A 25,675-nucleotide genomic window follows, 5' to 3' on the forward strand; every position below is an offset into this window, starting at 1 on the left:
AAAAAAAAAAAAAAGCAGCTGTGTGCACATACCCAAAGGTATTTTTCCGCAGTGGATTTGATAAATCTGCAGGGCAAAAATGCTGCGTTTGTGCTGCAGATTTATCGCGGATTTACCGCGGTTTTTCTGTGGATTTCACTGCGTTTTTACAACTGCGGTTTCCTATTGGAGCAAGTGTAAAACCACTGCGGAATCCGCAGAAAGAAGTGGCATGCTGCGGAATGTAAACCACTGCGTTTCCGCGCGTTTTTTTCCGCAGCATGTGCACAGCGTTTTTTGTTTCCCATAGGTTTACATTGTAATGTAAACTCATGGGAAACTGCAGCGTTTTCTGCATTGTGTGCGCATACCCTAAAGATTAGAGCCTAGCTTCATTCTGCCGACACTTTCCTAGTCTCTCCTTTCTCTATGTACACAGAAGCCCCATTCTCTGTTATCAGCCATTTCAGGCAAATATCAAACACCTTGTGGTGTCCTTTACTGAAGCAACATGCAGAACAGACCACTCGTTGCTGTGCTTTATTTCACTGCAGCCCTCAAGTCTGATAGCCCTTTAAAATTCCATATTTTTAGAAGAAATAAAAAAAACAATATTTATGCCTTCATAAGATAATTTGATTTTTTTTAATAAAAATAATTTAATATTTTGTAGCAAATCAGTAGTAGGAAATTTTGTCTTTTTGCTCCGTCTCTCTTAATTAAACATGTTGCGCGCAGAACGACAGCATTTCAGTTTGGGATTTTCACTCCGGGTGTTTAGATCTGCAAGAAACAACATAAAAGTGTAAGTAAATAATAACATAGCGTGTAACAAACAGTTCTGCTGCAAAAGCATTCTAGGAAATTGGATCGGAATAATCCGCCACACATCAGCGGAGATTCCCATGGAAAATCCATGTGTGCCTGAACACAGCCTTATTTTTCTGGATCCGTTATTTAAGAAGAGAAACTTTTTTTTTTTAAACCCCTTTATGTCTGGGATCTGAGCCTGCTCTGTACTGGGCAGAGAGCAGCGATGCACAGCCAACATCGACCTCTAACAGCAGCGCCCAGAGTCACCTCCAATCGCTGCTCTTTAACCTTTTAAGTGTCGCTAGAAATCACTGACTGCAGCTTTTAAATGGCTTCTTTACCGTAGTGCACGCACCCGCTACCATCATCCCCATCCCCCAGGGATCGTTGGCTGACAACTTTACCCTCCAGTGAAGAGGTGGAAGTCCAGGCTGCTGACACAGGAGGCGAATAAGCCAGGTTACTTACCGGTAATGTTCTTTTAATGAGTCTTTTAATTTTATGTTTTAGCTTATTTAATCTATATTAGGCCGGGGTCACACTGGCGACGAAAACGGACGAGTGCAATGCGATAAAAAAAATAAAAAAAAATCGCATTGCACTCGGACCCATGTTAAACTATGAGGCAGCTTCCAGCAGCTGATTTTTTGTCAGCTGTTTTCCTCGGTCCAAGACAATCGCAGCCTCTCTGTGCGAGAGGCTCGGAGCACAGACGCATGACACTCTGCTCCCGCTCGCAGCAGAGCAGGAGCCGAGGGTCATTAGCATCTCGCATCGGATGCAATACACTAGTGTGACCCCGGCCTTAAGAGGAAATATTCTAATTAGTATGTGCTATATTAATCTTTAGGGAGGGAAGTGACTGGGTACTGTCGTAAACTCATTAAAAGAGCATTACCAGTAAGTAATCCGGCTTTTTACTCTTCGCCACGACAGCACCCACTGGAGGGATTTCCAGAGACCATCACCTAGGGGGGGGGACCACCGTGCTGAGGACAGTCCTGCCAAAGTCCAGGTCATAAGTCGACGAGAGGTCAAGCCTATAGCGATTATAGAAGGTAGGGCTTGTTTGCACTTGCGAGAAACACATCCATGTCTCGCATGTGAAAACCAAGCTCTGGCGCGGCACTCCAAAGCGGAGCGTGCGGCCGCATAGCAACACATGGAGCTGCACGCTCCGCTCCAAAGTGCCGGTGCCAGAGCTTGGTTTTCACATGCGAGACACGGACATGTTTCTCGCAAGTGGAAACAAGCCCGTAGAAGGAGCCGATCCACGTTGCCACCTTTCATATGTCCTCAATTGGAACGTCTCCCCTTTTGGCCCAGGAAGATGCCATAGCTCTGGTGGAATGTGCTTTAATGCCCTTCGGAGGATCTTTATTTTTCACGGAGTAAGCCAGCCGGATAGCGTCTCTAATCTACCGGGATAAGGTGCCCTTCGTGATTCCATACCCCTTCTTTTGGCCCTGGAAGGACATGAACAGAGCCCTCCACTGGCTCCAACTCCTAGTCCTTTCAATGTATTGTAATACTATTCTCCTGACATCCAGGGTGTGAACCTTCTGTTCCTCAGGAGTGGAGGGGTCCCTAAAGAAGGTGGGGAGAAGTATTTCTTGTGATCTATGACATTTCCCAGCTACCTTTGTGAAGGGTTAAACCAAGATAAAAATTAAAGAAGGCTTCATTTTGTGCTTTTCGACTCTATCTTGCTGTTTTGAGATACATTTTTGTTACTAGGTAAAGTTCACAGCTGTTACGAGACCTTGATTGTTTGAACCTGGACAGGACATGAGACTGAGGGTGTATTGTTCTACGAGACTTTGACGTACAGACTGTTCCTGCATTCTTATAGGTTAAGAACTGTGAGCGTGTTCTTATGCTGATTGGTTGAAGTATAACTTCTATGATTATGAAAAGTGATACACAATAAATGGGGGCCAGAGATCTGCTCGATCCCCCCAAACAGAGACACTTCTCCGTCTGGTCATTTTCAGTTGCCAGCAACGCTCTGTAGATCAATTTGAAAATCACTGAGTCAACCATGAAGGATCACTTTAGATCCTCCCTCAACACCTTAGGGAGGTATGAGGGGTCTGGTTTTAAAACCAACTTACCCTGAAACCTCAGAAGGAAGGGTGGATCTATAGACAGAACTTGAATGTCGCTGACTCTCCTAGCTGATGTTAGTGCTACTAAGAAGGCCATTTTTAGTGATAGGTGGAGGCCATGCATACCAGGATAGGGATGAGGAGGCCATGCATACCAGGATAGGGATGAGGGGGCCATGCATACCAGGATAGGGATGAGGGGGCCATGCATATCAGGATAGGGATGAGGGGGCCATGTATACCAGGATGGGGATGAGGGGGCCATGCATACCAGGATAGGGATGAGGGGGTCATGCATACCAGGATGGGGATGAAAGGGTCATACATACCAGGATGGGGATGAGGGGGCCATGCATACCAGGATAGGGATGAGGAGGCCATGCACACCATGATAGGGATAGGGGGTCATGTATACCAGGATAGGGATGAGGGGGCCGTGCATATAAGGATAGGGATGAGAGGGCCATACATACCAGGATAGGGATGAGGAGCCATGCATACCAGGATAGAGATCTCTGACAATGTATAACAGGCTTATACTCGAGTCAATAAGTTTTCCTATTTTTTTGTGTTGTAAAAGTAGGTGCATCGGCTTATAGAAGAGTCCCCTGCGTTAGCCCAGCCATCCAGCCATCTGTTCTTGTAAAGCGAGAAGGCGGCCAGCAGGAAGAGAGATGGCGCATGGAACTGGTGAATGCAAGTGAATCTTGTTTTCTACATTTCGTGTAGATTCATGAATCCTCCAGCAGAATGACTTACCGTATGACGAGAATCAAAAGGAACTCACTCCTACAATTCTCCTGATCTGCTCGTAAGTCAGCCAGAATACCAGCGACCAGGGGGCCTGCAAAATGTACCAAGAAATGAGACATCCTTACTTCTACGGCTGATCTCACATTTGTACTGTACACTATAGTAATTTTTTTTTTTTACACTATTGGAGTACTCCTTTAATTCAAGTCACTCAAGTAGCGGTTCAAACATACAGGAAATGAATATTTTATATATATATATATATATATATATATATATATATATATATATATATATATATATACACATACACACACACACACACACTGTATGATAAAAAAATATATATTTCCTATTTTTTACAGTATTTTTCCTATTTTATGCATATTTATGCATATATCACACACACATACATATACATACACTAGATGGTGGCCCGATTCTAACGCATCGGGCGTTCTAGAATATGTATGCGTAGTGTATAGCACAGCCCACGCAGTACATTGCGCAGCCCACGCAGTACATTGTGCAGCCCACGCAGTACATTGCGCAGCCCACGTTGTATATTGCACAGCCCACGCATATAGCAATGTGGGCATGATATCCCTGTTAAAAAAAAATAAATAAATAAATAAAAAATAGTTATATACTCATCTTAAGTTGGTGCCTGGATCCAGGAAGCTGTTACCGACGCTTGGGATCCACCGAAGCTCCACCGAGCCGCCATCTTCCGTTCCCGGCAATGCATTGCGAAATTACCCAGATGACTTAGCGGTCTCGCGAGACCGCTAAGTCTTCTGGGTAATTTCGCAATGCATCGCTGGGAACGGAAGATGGCGGCCGGTGCGAGCGGCTCGGCGGACTACAAATAGTGAGTATAGCAGGTTTTTGTTTTTTTTTAGTATTTTTAACATTACATTTTTTTTTACTATTGATGCCGCATAGGCAGCATCAATAGTAAAAAATTGGGGACACACAGGGTTAATAGCAGCGGTTACGGAGTGCGTTACCCGCGGCATAACGCGGTCTGTTACCGCCGGCATTAACCCTGTGTGAGCGGTGACCGGAGGGGAGTATGCGGGCGCCGGGCAGTGAGTGCGAGGAGTAAGGAGTGGCAATTTTCTTCCGGACTGTGCGCGTCGCTGATTGGTCGTGGCAATGGTCGTGGGCATTTTGCCACGACCAATCAGCGACTTGGATTCCATGACAGACAGAGGCCCCGACCAATGACTATCCGTGACAGACAGACAGACAGAAGGACAGAAAGACGGAAGTACCCCATAGACAATTGTATAGTAGATTATATCTAATATATAAAGCTGAATGTGTGTGTGTGTGTGTGTGTGTGTGTGTGTGTGTGTGTGTGTGTGTGTGTGTGTGTGTGTGTGTGTGTGTGTGTGTGTGTGTGTGTGTCCGGGATTGGCATCTGCACCGTTGCAGCTACAGCCACAAAATTTTGCACAGTCACACGTCTAGACCCCGAGAGCGTCATAGGCTATGTTGTGAGGTGAAATTTTAACCCCGTGCTTTCCAATTCACCAAACAATTTTGCCCCTATCTACATAATGGGGAAAAAGTGAAAGGAAAAGTGTTGGAGGCAAATTAACAGCTGCCAGATGTGAACAAGGGGGACTTAAAGAATGAGAGCGATGGCGCCAAAGAGTATATACTGTACAGTTGCTAAGGTGGGGCCCCAACATGGGATAATCACCACACCGCCACAGGGATATGAACACACACAAAATGCGCCACACACTACCACGTGCTCGAACACATATACCACCCTCAGCACACATTTCACCACACATACACCAACCTCGCCACATAAAAGTCGCCGCTCAAAACTCGCCACGCGCAAAACTCTCCACATGCAAAACTCTCCACACGCAAAACTTGCACACGCGGAAAAATTGCCACATGCACAAAGTTGCAACACATGCAAAAGTTGCCTCAAACAAAACTTGCACATACTCAAAAGGCACCACACATAAAACTCGCCACGCGCAAAACTCGCCATGTGCAAAACTTGCTGCACACAACTTGCTACACTAACCTGTCACATGCAACTCGACACACAAAAAGTTGCTACACGCATGTCACCACACAAAACTCAACACACACAACTTGACACACGAAACTCGCCCTAAAACACACACAAGTCTGGTATTATCCTTCAAAAATAAAAATCTGATTAATAAGCTGACAAACTACAAGAGCAACAAATGTACCATATAGGAATCCGGCAGCTGTCAGTCACATGACCAGTCTATTATGTGTATGTGTGAGCTAATATATACTGCCAGTGGGGAGGGCTTACTGTTGGCTGGGGATTTATCAGGCTGCCAATTTAGCTTACAAATACTGAGGTAAAAATACTGACCAAATAACGTGTGAACGAGGTCTAATACAGGAGGAGATGACATACAGATATATACTATATACACAGGAGGAGATGACATACAGGTATATACTATTTACAGGGGAGATGACACACGTATATACTATATACAGAAGGAGATGACACACAGATATATACTATATACAGGAGAGATGACACAGGTATATACTATATAGAGGAGGAGATGACATACAGGTACATACTACATACAGGAGGAGATGACATACAGGTATATACTAGATACAGGAGGAGATGACACACAGGTATATACTATATACAGGAGCTGATTACCTACAGGTATATAGTATATACAGGAGGAGATGACATACAGGTATATGCTATGTATAGGAGGAGATGACATACAGGTATATACCGTATATACTCGAGTATAAGCCGAGATTTTCAGCCCAAATTTTTGGGCTGAAAGTGCCCCCTTGGCTTATACTCGAGTCACGGTCGGCGGGTAAGGGGGAGAGGGCGCCCGAGGCATACTTACCTAGTCCCGGCGATCCTGACGCTCCCCCTGCCCGTCCCACGGTCTCCGGGTGCAGCAGCTCTTCCCATGTTCAGCGGTCACGTGGGACCGCTCATTAGAGAAATGAATATGGACTCCACTCCCATAGGGGCGGAGCCGCCTATTCATTTCTGTAATCAGCGGTAACGGTGACCGCTGACAGAGGAAGAGGCTGCGGCACCGAAGACCAGCTGTCCGGGGGAAGGAGCGGGACGCCGGGAGCAGGTAAGTATTACATATTCACCTTCCCTCGTTCCACACGCCGGGCGCCGCGCCATCTTCCCGGCATCTCTCCGCACTGACTGTGCAGGTCAGAGGGCGCGATGACGCATTTAGTGTGCGCGCCACCCTCTGCCTGATCAGTCAGTGCGGAGAGACGCCGGGACGGGACGCCGAGGAGCTGCAAGCAAGACAGGTGAGTATGTGTTTTATTATTTTTATTGCAGCAGCAGCACAGCTATGGGGCAATAATGGACGGTGCAGAGCACTATATGGCACAGCTATGGGGCAATAATGGTGCAGAGCACTATATGGCACAGCTATGGGGCACTAATGAATGGTGCAGAGCACTATATGGCACAGCTATGGGGCAATAATGGTGCAGAGCACTATATGGCACAGCTATGGGACAATAATGGTGCAGAGCACTATATGGCATAGCTATGGGGCAATAATGAATGGTGCAGAGCACTATATGGCACAGCTATGGGGCAATAATGGTGCAGAGCACTATATGGCACAGCTATGGGACAATAATGGTGCAGAGCACTATATGGCACAGCTATGGGGCAACGGTGCAGAGCACTATATGGCACAGCTATGGGGCAATAATGGTGCAGAGCACTATATGGCATAGCTATGGGGCAATAATGAATGGTGCAGAGCACTATATGGCACAGCTATGGGGCAATAATGGTGCAGAGCACTATATGGCACAGCTATGGGGCAACGGTGCAGAGCACTATATGGCACAGCTATGGGGCAATAATGGTGCAGAGCACTATATGGCACAGCTATGGGGCAATAATGGACGGTGCAGAGCACTATATTGCACAGCTATGGGGCAATAATGGTGCAGAGCACTGTATGGCACAGCTATGGGGCAATAATGGTGCAGAGCACTATATGGCACAGCTATGGGGCAATAATGGTGCAGAGCACTGTATGGCACAGCTATGGGGCAATAATGGACGGTGCAGAGCACTATATGGCACAGCTATGGGGCAATAATGGTGCAGAGCACTGTATGGCACAGCTATGGGGCAATAATGGACGGTGCAGAGCACTATATGGCACAGCTATGGGGCAATAATGGTGCAGAGCACTATATGGCACAGCTATGGGGCAATAATGAATGGTGCAGAGCACTATATGGCACAGCTATGGGGCAATAATGAACGGTGCAGAGCACTATATGGCACAGCTATGGGGCAATAATGGTGCAGAGCACTATATGGCACAGCTATGGGGCAATTATGAACGGTGCAGAGCACTATATGGCACAGCTATGGGGCAATTATGAACGGTGCAGAGCACTATATGGCACAGCTATGGGGCAATAATGGTGCAGAGCACTATATGGCACAGCTATGGGACAATAATGGTGCAGAGCACTATATAGCACAGCTATGGGGCAATTATGAACGGCGCAGAGCACTATATGGCACAGCTATGGGGCAATTATGAACGGTGCAGAGCACTATATGGCACAGCTATGGGGCCATAATGAACGGCGCAGAGCACTATATGGCACAGCTATGGGGCAATTATGAACGGTGCAGAGCACTATATGGCACAGCTATGGGGCAATTATGAACGGTGCAGAGCACTATATGGCACAGCTATGGGGCCATAATGAACGGTATGGAGCATCTATTTTTATTTTTGAAATTCACCGGTAGCTGCTGCATTTTCCACCCTAGGCTTATACTCGAGTCAATAAGTTTTCCCAGTTTTTTGTGGCAAAATTAGGGGGTCGGCTTATACTCGAGTATATACGGTACTATATACAGGAGGAGATGACACACAGATATATACTATATATAGGTGAGATGACACACGTATATACTATATACAGGAGATTACATACAGGTATATACTATATATAGGAGGAGATGACATACAGGTATATACTATATATAGGAGGAGATGACATACAGGTATATACTATATACAGGGGAGATGACAGCAGGTATATACTATATACAGGGGAGATGACATACAGGTATATACTATATATATAGGAGGAGATGACATACAGGTATATACTATATACAGGGGAGATGACACAGCAGGTATATACTATATACAGGGGAGATGACATACAGGTATATACTATATACAGGAGATGACATACAGGTGTATACTATATATAAGGGAGATGACAAACATGTATATACTGAGGTGAAAATGAGAGGTGTGAGGTGAAAATGAAAAGGTGTGAGTGCAAAATGAGAGGAGTGAGGGAAAATAGTGGAGTGATCGGAAAATGACAGATGTGAGGTCGAAATGACAAGTGTTAGGGGGGAATGAGAGGAGTGAGGGGGAAAATAAGAGGAGTGAGGGGGAAAATGAAAGATGTGATGGGGAAAATGAGAGGCGTGATGGGAAAATAAGAGAAGTGAGGTGCTATAACTAACCACAGATATTTACTATGCCCAGGCAACGCCGGGCTCTTCAGCTAGTGTGTATATATTTTATATACATATATACACACACACATGCGCACATACATATATACATACACATCCACTACCGTTCAAAAGTTGAGGGTCACCCAGACAATTTTGTGTTTTCCATGATAACTCAGACTTTTATTAATCCAATCATTTGTTAAATGAATTGAAAATCTAGTCCAGACATTGACAAGGTTCGAAAAAAAGATTTTTATATGAAATATTAATTTTCTCCTTCAATCGTTGCTTTCGTCACAGAATGCTCACTTTGCAGCAATTACAGCATTGCAGACCTTTGGCATTCTAGCAGTTAATTTGCGGAGGTAATCTGGAGACATTTCCCCCCATGCTTCCAGAAGCCCTACTCACAAGTTGGTTTGGCTTGATGGGCACTTTTTGCTTGTATCATATGGTCAAGCTGCTCTCACAACAGCTCAATGGGGATGAGGTCTGGTGACTGCGCTGGCCACTCCATTACAGATAGAATACCAGCTGCCTGCTTCTTCCCTAAATAGTTCTTGCATAATTTGGAGGTATGCTTTGGGTCACTGTCCTGTTGTAGGATGAAATTGGCTCCAAACAAGTGCTGTCCACAGGGTATGGCATTGTGTTGCAAGATGGAGAGATAGCCTTCCTTATTCAAAATCCTTTTTACTTTGTACAAATCTCCCACTTTACCAGCCCCAAAGCACCCCAGACCATCACATTACCTCCACCATGCTTGACAGAAGGCGTCAGGCACTCTTCCAGCATCTTTTCAGTTCTGTGTCTCACAAATGGTCTTCTGTGTGATCCAAACACCTCAAACTTGGATTCGTCTGTCCATAGCACTTTTTTCCAATCTTCTTCTGTCCAATGTCTGTGTTCTTTTGCCCATATTAATCTTTTTCTTTTATTAGCCAGTCTCAGATATGGCTTTTTCTTTGCTACTCTGCCCTGAAGGCCAGCATCCCGAAGTCGCCTCTTGTCACCGTTGACACTGGTGTTTTGCGTGTACTATTTAATGAAGCTGCCAGTTGAGGACCTGTGAGGCATCGATTTCTCACACTACAGACCCTAATGTACTTGTCTTGTTGCTCAGTTGTGCAGCGGGGTCTCCCACTTCTCTTTCTACTCTGGTTAGAGCCTGTTTGTGCTCTCCTCTGAAGGGAGTAGTACACACCGTTGTAGGAAATCTTCAGTTTCTTGGCAATTTCTCGCATGGAATAGCCTTCATTTCTAAGAACAAGAATAGACTGTCGAGTTTCACATGAAAGTTATTTTTTTCTGGCCATTTTGAAAGTTTAATGGAACCAACAAAGGTAATGCTCCAGATTCTCAACTAGCTCAATGGAAGATCAGGTTTATAGGTTCTCTAATCAGCCAAACTGTTTTCAGCTGTGCTAACATACTTGCACAAGGGTTTTCAAAGGTATTCTAACCATCCATTAGCCTTCTTACACAGTTAGCAAACACAAAGTACCATAAGAACACTGGAGAGGTGGTTGTTGGAAATGGGCCTCTATACACCTATGAAGATATTGCATTACAAACCAGACGTTTGCAGCTAGAATAGTCATTTACCACATTAGCAATGTATAGAGTGTATTTCTGAATCATTTAATGTTAGCTTCATTGGAAAAAACTGAGCTTTTCATTCAAAAATAAGGACATTTCTAAGTGACCCTAAACTTTTGAAAGGTAGTGTATACATATTTATTAACAAAAAAATATATCTTGAAAATAAAGTGATTACAATGCCAAACATTCCTTGTGAAGACGTTACCATTCTCATCCACGTGGGAATAAAACCCTTATAAAGGGACAGGAATCCTTCTCCACGCACAGCCTGAATAAAGCAATCTGTAGAAGACTTGTACAATATCCCCCTGTAAAATATAGAGAGACCATACACAGTAGGACAGCGCCCGCACCCTACAAGGCTGGACAAAGCATAGAAAAAAGGTATCATTTCACATTACATAAAAAAGAATAAAAGAAAATAGTTTCAGTCTAATGACTAGGACATGGGCACGATACCTGCCAGTCCTGTATGTGTCCCAGCAGATGGATGCAGACGTGAGGTCAGCAATGGATCTCTGTACCGGAAAAACTAAACTCTGACCCCCATAATGATATACTGTATTATAAGGTGGAGTCAAAATAAAAATGACGGACGCTCCAGCCCTTTACTTTAGAGTACTGCAGATAGAGAAATAAATCCCTTCTCAATCCAACAGGAATATCACGTCTTAGCATCTAATCCACCCCGGACCACCAGGAATTAAACACCAGGGTAAAAATAAAAAAAAAATAAAAAAAAAAATTCTCATTCACCCTACTCCAGCTGGGACATCCTATTTTAACCTCTAACCCATCATACACCACCAGGGATATTCGATCTTAAGTTCTATCTAATCCTAGATTAGGAGGAATATCAGGTCTTGCCCACTAGCCCACCCGTGATATTACATATTAAAAGTGGTTATCCGGTTAAAACAAGTTATGATCTGTTATGGATAGGTGATCTCTTCTTGATTGGTGGGGGATCTGACCGATGGAAATGAGAAGCGGCAGCGCACACGCGACCTGCATTCCAGTCACTCCCTGACCACACGTGCCATATTATAACAGGGATAAAAGTTCTCAGTGCTGCTGAACGGTGGGGGTCTCAGCAGTGGGGCACCCACCGATCACCAAGTTATCAGACGCCATCTTGTCACACCACATCTGAACTAGCTTATGGAAGGTTAATAATTGGTTTCACTAGCCATTCTCTCCTTCACACGGGCAGTACTCGCTCGCTTTATACCCAAACAATGATGTAAATGATGATTGCCAGCTGCAGGAAGGCAGGCGGTGCGTCCAGTCCATTTGCTGCGTGTGGAGAGTCTGAAGTTCGGCGTCCTTGGTGAGCTTTCACTAGGCCAATCAGAACACACATGAATTGATGACGTTGACGCATTAGAGCGCACGCGCCGGATCACCCAGTAGCAAAATACAACTGCGAGAACGGGCAACGAATTGGACGTAGAGCGCATGTGCCATCGACGTAACCAGCACTAATGAGCTAGGTAACTCAATACATAGCAAAATGAAGCAATGCGCATGCGCTCAGTACCAGAGATAGTGGCGGCTCATACAGAGGGAAAGCATTGTGTGCAAGTGCTGGAACTCCACACCGAAAACAGGTAGGGACACAGCAGAATCCATAGATTGCTGGCTTACCATATCTCAGGTATTTCACACATGATGTCTTTTACATGATGGACATTAAACAATAAAAGGAAAAGGAATAACAAATGTTTATAATTATTTTTAGGTTGCTGTTTAGAGAGCTGTGCTGACAACACCTGTAAACCTCTAGTAAATAGTCATATCGTCAAATTAGGGAAGAGGAAGGAGAAGAGGAGTGAAAAAACGAAAACTGGCAGATTATTTATGTCAGATCTGTTCAATCCTGATCCATCCAAGTGGCCATGTATCAGACGTCAGCATGGAGGAACTCATACTGCGCCTAGATAACGAGTACGCGGATTCAGGATAAATACATCAGAGGTGATGAGGCCATGGATTGTATTATACAGAGCGTCCAAGGGATATGGGCAAAGGTTAGAGCAAGGAGTAAAGGTCTCCGAGAGCCGGGATTGGGAACATATATCACAAAGCAGACAATGGACTAAAGGCAGGGAGGGCAAACAATTATTTGCAAATGGCGAAAGAGCCATCTAACAAACAAGGGATCTAGATCTTGTGACTTATGGGTGAGCAATATACTCACATCTGACCCCTGGTAAGAATGAACCTGGAGAAGAAAAACAGGGCTGACATCACACCATCATATACGACTCTAATATAACACATAATGAAGCACAAGGGGCGACCAATTCCTCCAGAATAGAGACCGGTTATCCAGCAGAGGCGAGTAGGTGCTTGAAGACGGCTTGTGATTGAAGCATTACTTCAGGGCAGAGAGCACAAATCTAAAAAAGGAGGAGAAGAGGATAAGGATAACAGAGAAGCACAAAAAAACTAAGAAAATGGTGGAGACCCTCTAACCATAAGGACCTTATGTCTGCTTATAGAAGCCCGTATAGAAAAGTTCCTCATTTAAACCCAGAGGAGCCAAAATATTAAGGTTAAAAATCCACTTTGATTCACGCCCAAGAAGCTCCATATTGACGTTCCCACCCTAATGTCAGTCCAAACTCTCAAGACCCCAAGGCCTTTTGAAACCTGTTTTAATGAATCCTATTCGTACAATTAACCTGGTAACCACATACCATCGTCAAAAGAACGATGTGTACGGTATTTTAAGAAAGAATTGGGACATCTTACTAAGCGAACTGAAACTTGAACCCTGGCTCTCCCTGACTCCTAAGATGGTGGCTAAAAGATCACGCAACCTCAAGGGCAATCTAACCTCCAGTCACTACAGACGGGCAGCTATCAAACTAAGTTCTGGTAGTTCCATCCATGGCACAACATTTGCTGCTTTATGACTGCTGATCAAGGTGTTTTGCTCCCAAACTCTCCCCAACAGGTCAAATCTTATTTTAATTTTTAGACGAGGCATCTTGTTTATGCTCTTATCTGAGGCTGCCAGAAGAATTATGTGGGCCGAACTACACAGGAGCTCAGACGCCGGGTGCAGCAGCATCTATCTAATATAGGTACGGCAAAGAAGGACAAGGGTTAGACTTTCCTTGGTTGCCTCCCACTTTCTTCTTCACCATAACAGCTCTAGCAGAGGTCTTCGGGTCATGGGTCTTGGAAGAGTTAGGACTTACATTAGGGTGGGAACGTCACCATGGAGCTTCTGAGGCGTGAATCAAACTGGATTATTAACCTTAATATTTTGGCGCCTCTGGGTTTAAACAAGGAACTTTTATATACGGCTTCTATAAGCAGACTTAAGGTCCTTATGGTTAGGGGGGTTTCCACCATTTTCTTATTTTTTGCGCTCCTCTTATCCTCTTCTCCTCCTTTTTTAGATTTGTGCTCTCTGCCCTGAAGTAATGCTTCAATCACAAGCCGTCTTCAAGCACCTACTCGCCTCCTGCTGGATAACCGGTCTCTATTCTGGAGGAATTGGTCGCCCCTTGTTCTTTATTATGTGTTATGTTAGAGTCACGTATAATTATGTGATATCAGCCATGTTTTTCTTCTCCAGGTTCATTCTTACCAGGGGTCAGATGTGAGTATATTGCTCACCCATAAGTCACAAGATCTAGATCCCTTGTTTGTTAGGGTATGTGTCCACGTTCAGGATTGCATCAGGATTTGGTCAGGATTTTTCATGAGTATTTGTAGCCAAAACCAGGAGTGGGTGATAAATGCAGAAGTGGTGTATATGTTTCTATTATACTTTTCCTCTAATTGTTCCACTCCTGGTTTTGGCTTACAAATACTGATGGAAAATCCTGACCAAATCCTGATGCAATCCTGAACGTGGACACATACCCTAAGACGGCTCTTTCGCCATTTGCAAATAATTGTTTGCCCTCCCTGCCTTTAGTCCATTGTCTGCTTAGTGATATATGTTCCCAATCCCGGCTCTCGGAGACCTTTACTCCTTGCTCTAACCTTTGCTCATATCCCTTGGACGCTCTATATAATACAATCCATGGCCTCATCACCTCTGATGTATTTATCCTGAATCCGCGTACTCGTTATCTAGGCGCAGTATGAGTTCCTCCATGCGGACGTCTGATACATGGCCACTTGGATGGATCAGGATTGAATAGATCTGACATAAATAATCTGCCAGTTTTCGTTTTTTCACTCCCTAATTTGCCCTTCCCTAATTTGACGATATGACTATTTACTAGAGGTTTACAGGTGTTGTCAGCACAGCTCTCTAAACAGCAACCTAAAAATAATTATAGGTATTTGTTATTAATTTTCCTTTTATTGTTTAATGTCCATAAAGCAAAATACATCATGTGTGAAATACCTGAGATATGGTAAGCCAGCAATCTATGGATTCTGATGTGTCCCTACCTGTTCTCGGTGTGGAGTTCCAGCGCTTGCACACAATGCATTCCCTCTGTATGAGCCGCCACTAACTCTGGTACTGAGCGCATGCGCATTGCTTCATTTCCCTATGTATTGAGTTACCTAGCGCACGTGCATTAGTGCTGCATACATCAATGGCGCATGCGCTCTGCGTCCAATTCGCCGCCTGTTCTCCGCTGTATTTTGGTATTGGGTGATCCGGCGCGTGCGCTCTAATGCGTCAACGTCATCAATACTTGAGTGTTCCGATTGGCCTAGTGAAAGCTCAACAAAGACGCCGAACTTCAGACTCTCCACACGCAGCACATGGCTTGGACGCACCGCCTGACTTCCTGCAGCTGCTAATCATCATTTACATCATTGTTTGGGTATAAAGAGAGCGAGTACTGACCGTGTGAAGGAGAGAACGGCTAATGAAACCAATTATTAACCTTCCATAAGCTAGTTCAGAGGTGGTGTGGCAAGATGGCGTCTGCATCCTGGAAGGAATCCTTGGAATGTGAAAGTGGAGACATTGAATACCGTATATGGAGCAGACCTAACATGGACTGATCACAGACTGACATCATCGCTGCTCAGGAGTTGTGAGACGCCCTTTTCCTGTCTGTTACATGATCATGAAAATTCCGTTCTGTGCCAGCTCTGGCCGAGAGAAGAGCCCGCATCTGATTTTGTATCCGATGTCCATCTTCTATGAATGCACACGGCTCATATTTATCAGGTCAGGGACAGGCAATCACTGAGATCTCCCTTTAAGTGACCACCCCAACAATCGCAGACATAACATCACCTCTGAAGACCCTTGTTAGTGCCGATACGAGGGGGCACCGGCCCCCCAAGCTGCACACAGCACTTTATCCCCAAATGGCTATTTGGCTGTCTAATATGCCCTCTGTATATACCGGCTGGATTCTGCCTTGGTAATACGGTAGTTATTTCCAGCAGGGCACTTTTTCCAGTTTTCTACTCTCTATATCTACAGGGTGGGCCATTTATATGGATACACCTGGGTGGGCCATTTATAAAGTCGGATCCAAAATGGCCAACTTCAAAATGGCCGCCATGGTCACCACCTATCTTGAAAAGTTTTCCCCCCTCCCATATACTAATGTGCCACAAACAGGAAGTTGATATCACCAACCATTCCCATTTTATTTAGGTGTATCCACGTACATGGCCCACCCTGTATATTCTTTCACTGTATATAGAGGCAGCTATTTGGCAGCACACCATTTACTTTTGTTTTTCAGCACAGATTCATGTATCTAACGTTTGTAGTATTCCATTTATGAGAGCATTTATACTGTAAAACACCACTGGTTATTGTCCTCTATTGTGCCTTATTGTGGGGTGTGATTTTCTCCTGGGGAGGACCTTATTTGCTCAGGTCTTTTTGTTAGCTGTTTTGGTATTTTAAGTGTTTTTATACTGTGGTGTATATTTGCTTTTTGCTGTATCCAATTAAATAAAATTGATCTTTTAAGAAGATCCCTATTTGTATGCATACTCTTTGCGCTTTCTTGGTTTTTTCAATTATGTGTTAACCTCTACCAACGCTAGAGACCACCAAGGATGTTGGGTCTTAAAGGAGGGGTTTCCATTTTCAAAGTGACCTCAAAATAGGATTCGGAACTCACCGGCCACGCTTGTCCCTCGGCTGGTTCATTATCCTGGTCTTTATGACATCAGCGGGGGTCCCTAAAGTAGCAGCTACCAGTCCTGAACATATGCTGTGCAAGAGAGAGGAGCGCGGATGTCAGATATGAGGCCATATAGTAGATAATCATACAGACGAACAAATACTCACAAGTAAAGATCTCTAAAATAAAAGATTTAATCTGTATAAAAAAAAAAGTGAGGCCAATTAGCCAAAAAGTGCGATCAGAAGCAGAGATGAGAGAATAAATGCACAGGACTCTGAACCAGTAGCCACATCAGTATTCCGTAGTCACTGGACGGAAGCCCTGCGGACCACCTCCTACCCGCCGTCATCAGGGGCATTAACAGGCATAATATGATGTCATATGTGCATTACACTGCCACAGTGTACAAGAGGAGGAGAAGGTGAGCTGTGACATCACCTATTGTGAATGGTGGATCCTGTGTTATCTACTGTATATGGAGCTGTTATCAGTCATTGTACAGGAGGAGGAGGTGAGCTGTGACATCACCTGTTGTGAATGGTGGATCCTGTGTTACATACTGTATATAGAGGTGTTATCAGTCTTTGTACAGAAGGAGGAGGTGAGCTGTGACATCACCTATTGTGAATGGTGGATCCTGTGTTATCTACTGTATATAGAGGTGTTATCAGTCATTGTACAGGAGGAGGAGGTGAGCTGTGACATCACCTATTGTGAATGGTGGATCCTGTGTTATCTACTGTATATAGAGGTGTTATCAGTCATTGTACAGGAGGAGGAGGTGAGCTGTGACATCACCTATTGTGAATGGTGGATCCTGTGTTATCTACTGTGTATAGAGGTTTTATCAGTCATTGTACAGGAGGAGGAGGTGAGCTGTGATATCTATTGATATGAAATTGATATGAAACAAAGAAGTAGAGATAAAAAAAGAAATTATGAAAACATTGTCAACTTTAAAAAATAAATAAATAAAAAAAGAATGCATTTAACATATGAAAGTGATGTAAGTAATAGGTTAGTTTCTGATCACACATCGCTTGTGAATTACAATTAGAACCTACTTGTATGTCCAAAATGATGAAACGGCCAAAACGTTTCTACACTTTGGAATTGACTGTTCTCTTGCTCAGCTCCTCTAAAGTGGGAGTCCCAGAAAAGGATCCCGAACCAAGAAATGCTCACACCACACCCTGTGCCCCAATGGGCAGCCTCATCTTACCGGCTCAAATGCCCCATGTAAAATAAATACATAAAAACATTCACCTCCCGGGCTGATGCCCCTCCTACAATGTCAGCGCTGTGATATGTATGTGACGTGACCACTGCAGCCAGTCACCGGATGCTGATGGACTGACACCTTCAATATTCCGTCAATGGGGACAACTGCTCTGCTGGATTACTGAAGGCTGCAGACGATCAGTGGGCGCCGATTGGTGGCAGTGCTCGTGTTCCCCGCCTGGAACATGACTTCACGGCGCTGCTGATTCTTGGTTGCTGCCGATAACATCAGAGACCCCCAGATGCACATAAATCTGGGACATTACCTAGAAATACTGTGACAGAAGCTGTTGTCCTGCATGTTTGTGTTCCGAAGAAGAAAGTGTTTCACAGAATCGTAAGTGGTCAGATCTGAGGAAAGGAGAAAGTGGAATAAGAAGGAACTCCGGGCTTCCTGCTAAGGAGACAACATTAGCCCGGAATGAGGAGCACAGACATGTCTGCCGACTATAGCCTTCTCCACAGATGGCAGTCAATAGTTGGCTCACGTTAGAGGACCACCGTTCATCTTATAGGAGGAGATCCCGGAGGTGGGATCTTTTATGCATCATACATATATTCATGTCTCTGGTATAAGAGAAACATAAAATAACCCTTAAGGTACATATTGGGAATGAACTGAGTGACAGCGACCATGCTTTACCACCAGGCTATTCAAACTCATCTACATCATGGTCATCTGCGGGTAGGTGGGATACCCAGCTGTCCAACCCCTACCGAAATAACATGTACCACCTATCTAATGGAGAACTTATAATGGCCCCCCATCTATTATGTCTCATACGGTATAATCATTTACCTCCCATATTTACTAGCGCAGCTCTCTGAACATTTGGCACCCAGCCTGCCCACAAACCACGAATTCCTCCTTTCGACAAGATAGTCACAAACGCATGATAAACTCCCCGAACCCTGAAATGGATAAGAATATGGTCAGATTAATCTAACAATTCCAGTATACCGATAAATATGATATTTAGTTATATTCCTGTACATAGGAGCAGTATTATAGTAGTTATATTCTTGTACATAGGGGGCAGTATTATAGTAGTTATATTCTTGTACATAGGAGCAGTATTATAGTAGTTATATTCTTGTACATAGGAGCAGTATTATAGTAGTTATATTCTTGTACATAGGAGCAGTATTATAGTAGTTATATTCTTGTACATAGGAGCAGTATTATAGTAGTTATATTCTTGTACATAGGAGCAGTATTATAGTAGTTATATTCTTGTACATAGGGGCAGTATTATAGTAGTTATATTCTTGTACATAGGAGCAGTATTATAGTAGTTATATTCTTGTACATAGGAGCAGTATTATAGTAGTTATATTCTTGTACATAGGGGCAGTATTATAGTAGTTATATTCTTGTACATAGGGGCAGTATTATAGTAGTTATATTCTTGTACATAGGAGCAGTATTATAGTAGTTATATTCTTGTACATAGGGGCAGTATTATAGTAGTTATATTCTTGTACATAGGGGCAGTATTATAGTAGTTATATTCTTGTACATAGGGGCAGTATTATAGTAGTTATATTCTTGTACATAGGAGCAGTATTATAGTAGTTATATTCTTGTACATAGGAGCAGTATTATAGTAGTTATATTCTTGTACATAGGAGCAGTATTATAGTAGTTATATTCTTGTACATGGGAACAGTATTATAGTAGTTATATTCTTGTACATATGGGCAGTATTATAGTAGTTATATTCTTGTACATAGGGGCAGTATTATAGTAGTTATATTCTTGTACACAGGAGCAGTATTATAGTAGTTATATTCTTGTACATAGGAGCAGTATTACAGTAATTATATTCTTGTATATAGGGGCAGTATTATAGTAATTATATTCTTGTACATAGGAGTAGTATTATAGTAGTTATATTCTTGTATATAGGAGCAGTATTATAGTAGTTATATTCTTGTACATAGGGGGCAGTAGTATAGTAGTTATATTCTTGTACATAGGGGCAGTATTATAGTAGTTATATTCTTGTATATAGGAGCAGTATTATAGTAGTTATATTCTTGTACATAGGGGCAGTATTATAGCATTCCACAGAGGGGCAGACGATTCCCTTAGTATTGCCCCGGTGAAAGAACCTCTGGTAATTTATGATGCCTTGATAATAATAAAGAAGAAATCCTGGAAAGCTGATCTTTTTGTGGACCTTGAAGTCTGGAGTTGATGATCACTGATATACAGAGCAGCGCTGTATATGGGTTTAATATTGCATTGTTGCTCCAACTGTGAATCGAACTTGAACCCTGAAGCCATGTCGTTTGAAAATATTACGATTTTGCAAAATTATATATATTTCCCCCCCCCCACAAAGAGAGTATATCTACACATGAACAAAATTGTTGGTACCCTTCTGTTATAGAAAGAACAACCCACAACACAATGGTCACTGAAATTACTTGAAACTGAAAAAATTCATTTGCTATTTAAAATCGAGAATCAGACATTGTTGTAAAATTGCGCAGTTCATCAAAAACTAAAAAAAACTAGAATAAAATTAAAAAAACTAATGAAACTTCTTACTGTAAGGGACCGGAGCGGCGCCAAGAACATCGGCTGGTGAGTATAATGCTAGAGTCAGGGTACTTACATTAGTGGCACCACTCCAACGATGAAATAATAAAAAAAAATGCTGGATCATAATTTTTATCTAGGCCGTTTTCATTCGTTATTTTTTTTTTTAATTTTATTTTTCAGTTGAACCAATAATCAAAACCAATGTCTGATTTTCACTAGTTGATTATCAGTAAATTGTGTGTATATTTCAGTCACCATTGAGGGTTTTTCTTACTTTACTAGAAGGGTGCCAACAATGTTGTCCATGTGTATATCCCTAGTTCCGGTCTGTACAAGTGAGCAGGAGGCAGGAGAGCTGCGGTACTATTTACGACAATGTATGGAGCCACTTCCGATGAGCTGCGGCACCATCAACCAGCTGGTTGACCAGGAGTCGAACCCCAACCACTCTGATTCTGATGACCTATCCCGAGGACATCTATGATAAGGTCCCGGGAAAGTTGCTTTCACACCAGTGACGGTCGGCACTCACCTGGGTGGTTTTCCTTCGAGCCTCCTCTTTCCTTCCATCTGCATCTGGACTTTTACCAGGTCTGTTGGACTAGCAAAAAACTGTCCGATCGCTCCAGAGGCCATCCCCCCTACCACAGCCTTCCTAAAAATGGAAACCATTAGAGGGTGTAGAATAAATATTGGTACATCTTATAAACCAGAAACTTTAATATGGGACTGCCTAACTGCATGGTAGCCGGTTACCAAAAAATTAAGCCCCAAGTACAGCGCCGCTCAGCAGCATCAACACCTTTCTCTCCATAGTCTCTGCCTCCAGCGCAGATTATCTACCCTTGTGTCCATCAGGTTGGGATATTTTTGGCAACTGACTACTGTAACTCATCTCGCCAAGTAAACTAAGATATTGGCTTATGAGGACGATCTTATCAGATATAAAGCAAAGTGTAAGCGCAGATGCGGCCAAATTACTCTATCCTACTCAGTACTAAATCAATCTGCAGAGACGCTAAACCCGGTCACTGTCCCTAGAAGTCCTCCCGACGGGCGAGGAGCGTGCCAGCCGTGACCATGACTGGCATACAAGAGTGACGGCAGAGAAGGGTAAACCGTGTACAGAAGCATTCCTCTCATCCTGGCAGGTAGGACACCAAATAACTACTAAAGAACTTCCCACAGAAAAGGTGTGCGCTCCACAGGATAGGCAAAATATTAGTCACTGAAAAAAGGTCCGAGTGCTGGGCACTGCGCTGATCACAGGAACGTGAACGGAGCAGCGAATGTGAGGCCACAGCTACAATAACGTCAATGGGGTTACGGATGAGCATGTAAGGACCCCTGTGCTGGAGGTAGTGGAAGTGGTGTATGACATCTGCGCGTCCCCACACCCCAGTGTATGATATCCATTGCCAGCTACTTTCCCCCCAAGCCACCGGTGTATAACATCCATTGCCTTCTTCCTCCCAGGAGTACGACATCCGGCCCCATCACCTTCTTTCCCCCGGGGTGTACGACATCCGGCCCTGTCACCCGTTCTCCCGGGTGTATGACATCCGGCCCGTCACCTTCTTCCTCCCCAGGTGTACGACATCCGTTCCCGTCACCTTTCCCCCCTGGGCATACGACATCCGGCCCGTCACCTTCTTTCCCCCCAGGCGTACGACATCCGGCCCCGTCACCTTTCCCCCCTGGGCGTACGACATCCGGCCCCGTCACCTTTCCCCCCTGGGCGTACGACATCCAGCCCTGTCACCTTTCCCCCCCTGGGCGTACGACATCCGGCCCATCACCTTTCCCCCCTGGGCGTACGACATCCGGCCCATCACCTTTCCCCCCTGGGCGTACGACATCCGGCCCATCACCTTTCCCCCCTGGGCGTACAACATGCGGCCTTTGTCACCTTTTTTCCCGGGTGTACGACATCCAGCCCTGTCACCTTTTTCCCCGGGTGTACGACATCTGGCCCCATCTCCTTTCCCCCCTGGGCGCACGGCATCCAGCCCCGTCACCTTTTTCCCCCTGGGCGTACGACATCCGGCCACCTCGCCTTATCCGCCAGGAGTAAGACATTCGGCCTCATCTCGCCCCACCGCTGTATAATAGCCGGTGTCAGGAGAAAGATACCCACCGACTGAATTGTGCCCGATGTAGGAGTTTAGTGGAGGAAGAATATACTATGTGATATTTTTCAGGGGTCAGCCTCGGCCCCTCAATACCAGTAATGTGAAACCTTAGTACTTAAAAGATCCTATACACTGGCATGGAGAAGTTTGGGCACCCCTGGTCAAAATTACTGTTATTGTGACCGGTTAAGCACTGTGGGTGTAATGTGAGGGACAAAATTATCATTGTTACCAGGACCTATTCCATCCAAAAAAGTCTCTTCTACCCCATTCTTCCCATGTCGTATACTAATGAGAGGAACACAGAGGCACAGAATAAAGTGAATATTCGCCCACCTACCACAGCGGAAAGGTGTCGCTCGTTCCTTTTCCAAGTGGAGAATCACGAAGTTGCTCGTAAACTACCATGCGGACTCCTGAGTACACTGCGATAGGAAAAAAGGTTCATTGTACTGTAAAATACCAGAGAGCAAAACATTCCAAAAAACGGGGGTAAATACAATGAATAAACATCCTTAGCCGATGCTGTGTGATGCGGTAAAGTCATGGATAGGATTAGTAAACAATGGCCGCCACCACTGAAGAGCCAGGATGTGGACGTCAGATTAGTGGCCACCGGGTCATGTAACGCTTCTCCCCTCGTGGGCTCTCACTGTCTCGGACCCCATTCCCCAATCACTATATGAATGTTTTACCAACGTGGCGATACACCGCAGGCGTCGCTCCCTGCCACAGCTTCAGGACGCCTTCCTCCTGTACGATACCGATGGCGGTGCGCACCATCCCTCTGTAGGGCGCCGCCGCCACACCTGCTTCTCCGAACCGTTTCAGAGCCGCCTCTCCTTGAATCTGTAGTCGGGTTTTGGTGAGATCCAGAGGGAACGTCACTGAAGATAGAGACAGAAAATTGTATCAGGCAGTGACACATCATCCGTGGGGCACAGCAAACATGTCCGGCACGTTTCCAGAATTAGCGCCCTCATTTCCAGGTCAGCACCAAATTGCTTAAAGGGCAAACCGGGCTCATCCTCCGCACCCCCTGCAATCCGTGCATACAGGCCCCTTTGCTTATCTTTGATGTGGATGAACACATCTTCTGCCCCTACAGAAGTGCCCACTGGTGAGAACTGCGCATGCACTGGGATTCAGGGGACGCTCAGCACATGCGCTCAGGACAGATAATGCCACTGAACTACCGAGGGCTGTGCAAAACACGCATGTGCCGAGCGACAGCTGAATGGTGACGGCACAGGATAGACTGTGGTGGTCTGCTGCATGCGCTTTCCGCACTGTCCTCTCATCAGAGCTGTGGAGTCAGACTAGCAGCTAGTGTTTTATCACAGTAACCCCCCTTACCACCCTACACTTATAGCATGTGCCGGCCGATCTGATGTACATGCATGGCGCTCGCATGCCGCAGGCTCACAATGTGACAATGTCGACATTCTGCTGCAATGGCCGGGATCACCGCAATCAAGGATCGTTGGAGGAGTTTTCATTGGATCTTTTAATTAAGACTTCTCCAATTGCTGCTCTTCTATTGATTTTTGAACAGAATCTTTAATTTTGTTTGTGCACCTACATTTCAAAGCTACAGTATGGCCCCTGAGTAATAAAGGTGCAATGCAAACAAAAAAATCATAATATATATATATATATATATATATATATATATATATATATATATATATATATATATATATTGGGCAACATGCTACGTGGGCTGGGCAATATACTACATGGACATGCATATTCTAGAATACCTGATACGTTAGAATCGGGCCACCATCTAGTATATACTGTATATATATTTTATATATTTTTTATTTTTTTTTGAGCTACAAAGAATTGAAAAATGAATTTTTTTTATCACTAGAATAAGTTTGCATACACGTTACAAAAAATAACTAGTATCTTGTATATAAAATTATAAACATTTACATATAAGCTACAAACATAAAGAACAATAAAAATTATACATAATTCTTTACATTTTACACTTTTTATACATTGTATATAAATTATTTTATACAAGTACTAAAGAATATTAAAAAAGTATACATTTTATACGATTACTATTTTTTTCTTTATTTTTTTTATTTTGCTTCATAACATGTATATAAATTTATATACAAGCTACAAAAAAGAATTAAATAATTTTAAAAAATGTCTAAAACAAATAACATATTTTATTCTTTATTTTTGTAATTATTTTAACTTCTATATAAATTTAATATACAAGTTACTAAAGAATAATAGTAATATATTTTATTTTTTAATTTAGTATATTAATATTATTTAGTATATTAATATTATTTTATTCTTTCGTTCTTAATGCTTTTTTGTAGCACATACACATTATATACTATATATATATATATATATATATATATATATATATATATATATATATAAACTATTATGTAATTTTCTGTGCAAAAGCAGTAAAATATAAAATAATAAAAATCCTTTATAAACTTGCCAGCACTGAAAGGGTTAAAGCTGCCATAAAGAGACTGCCATTACACAGGTACTATAATAACAAGCAGTGGTACCACAAATACCAGCAATCCCTTGAGACATAACCATAGTTACAGGACATGCTGGGATAAGGACAAGACACCACTCCATGGATACCTAGCTCGGCCACACTGGCAGCACAGGCGGACAGGACGAACTTGCTGAGCCGGGGCCATGTGTCCGACAGAGCCCGGTCCTCCGGTGCCATCACCGGGCACAGCCTGCTGCTGACTCCCCCTACCACCTGGGCCGTGACGTCACGCCGCCCGCAGAGGGTGCCGGGAAGTGTAGTTTGATAGACTCTTATTGTG

The 25,675-nt window shown here is 43.8% G+C and overlaps 1 protein-coding gene across 2 annotated transcripts; it reads right to left on the reverse strand.

The window, feature by feature from the left end:
• Positions 1-25,672, reverse strand: SLC25A27 (solute carrier family 25 member 27). 2 transcript variants are annotated; one of them, XM_077291558.1, is made up of 10 exons: positions 25,482-25,672; positions 23,540-23,731; positions 23,185-23,269; positions 21,245-21,367; positions 18,961-19,073; positions 18,428-18,512; positions 16,875-16,967; positions 11,006-11,108; positions 3,660-3,744; positions 1-762 (listed from the first exon to the last, which is right to left on the reverse strand). In XM_077291558.1, exons 1-9 carry the CDS (start codon positions 25,570-25,572, stop codon positions 3,673-3,675), a joined length of 957 nt encoding a protein of 318 aa, XP_077147673.1. In that variant the 5' UTR covers positions 25,573-25,672; the 3' UTR covers positions 1-762; positions 3,660-3,672. The 2 variants fall into 2 exon arrangements, with proteins under 2 accessions (XP_077147673.1, XP_077147674.1); XM_077291559.1 differs by having other exon boundaries at positions 506-762; positions 23,544-23,731; positions 25,482-25,637.
• Positions 25,673-25,675: the final 3 nt, after the last annotated feature.

This window comes from Ranitomeya variabilis, chromosome 2, assembly GCF_051348905.1.
Source record: "Ranitomeya variabilis isolate aRanVar5 chromosome 2, aRanVar5.hap1, whole genome shotgun sequence".
NCBI classification, from domain to species: domain Eukaryota; kingdom Metazoa; phylum Chordata; class Amphibia; order Anura; family Dendrobatidae; genus Ranitomeya; species Ranitomeya variabilis.

Bases quoted from the DNA above. Each gene is read 5' to 3' on its own strand.
- SLC25A27 (XM_077291558.1), bottom strand. From the start codon at position 25,572: ATGGCACCGGAGGACCGGGCTCTGTCGGACACATGGCCCCGGCTCAGC. The intron at 18,513-18,960 runs GTAAATGATTAT...TCCTTTCCTCAG, and splicing joins TGCGCTAGTAAATATGGGAG to ATCTGACCACTTACGATTCT. The intron at 11,109-16,874 runs GTGAGTTCCGAA...TATATTTTACAG, and splicing joins CCGAGGGACAAGCGTGGCCG to GGGGATATTGTACAAGTCTT.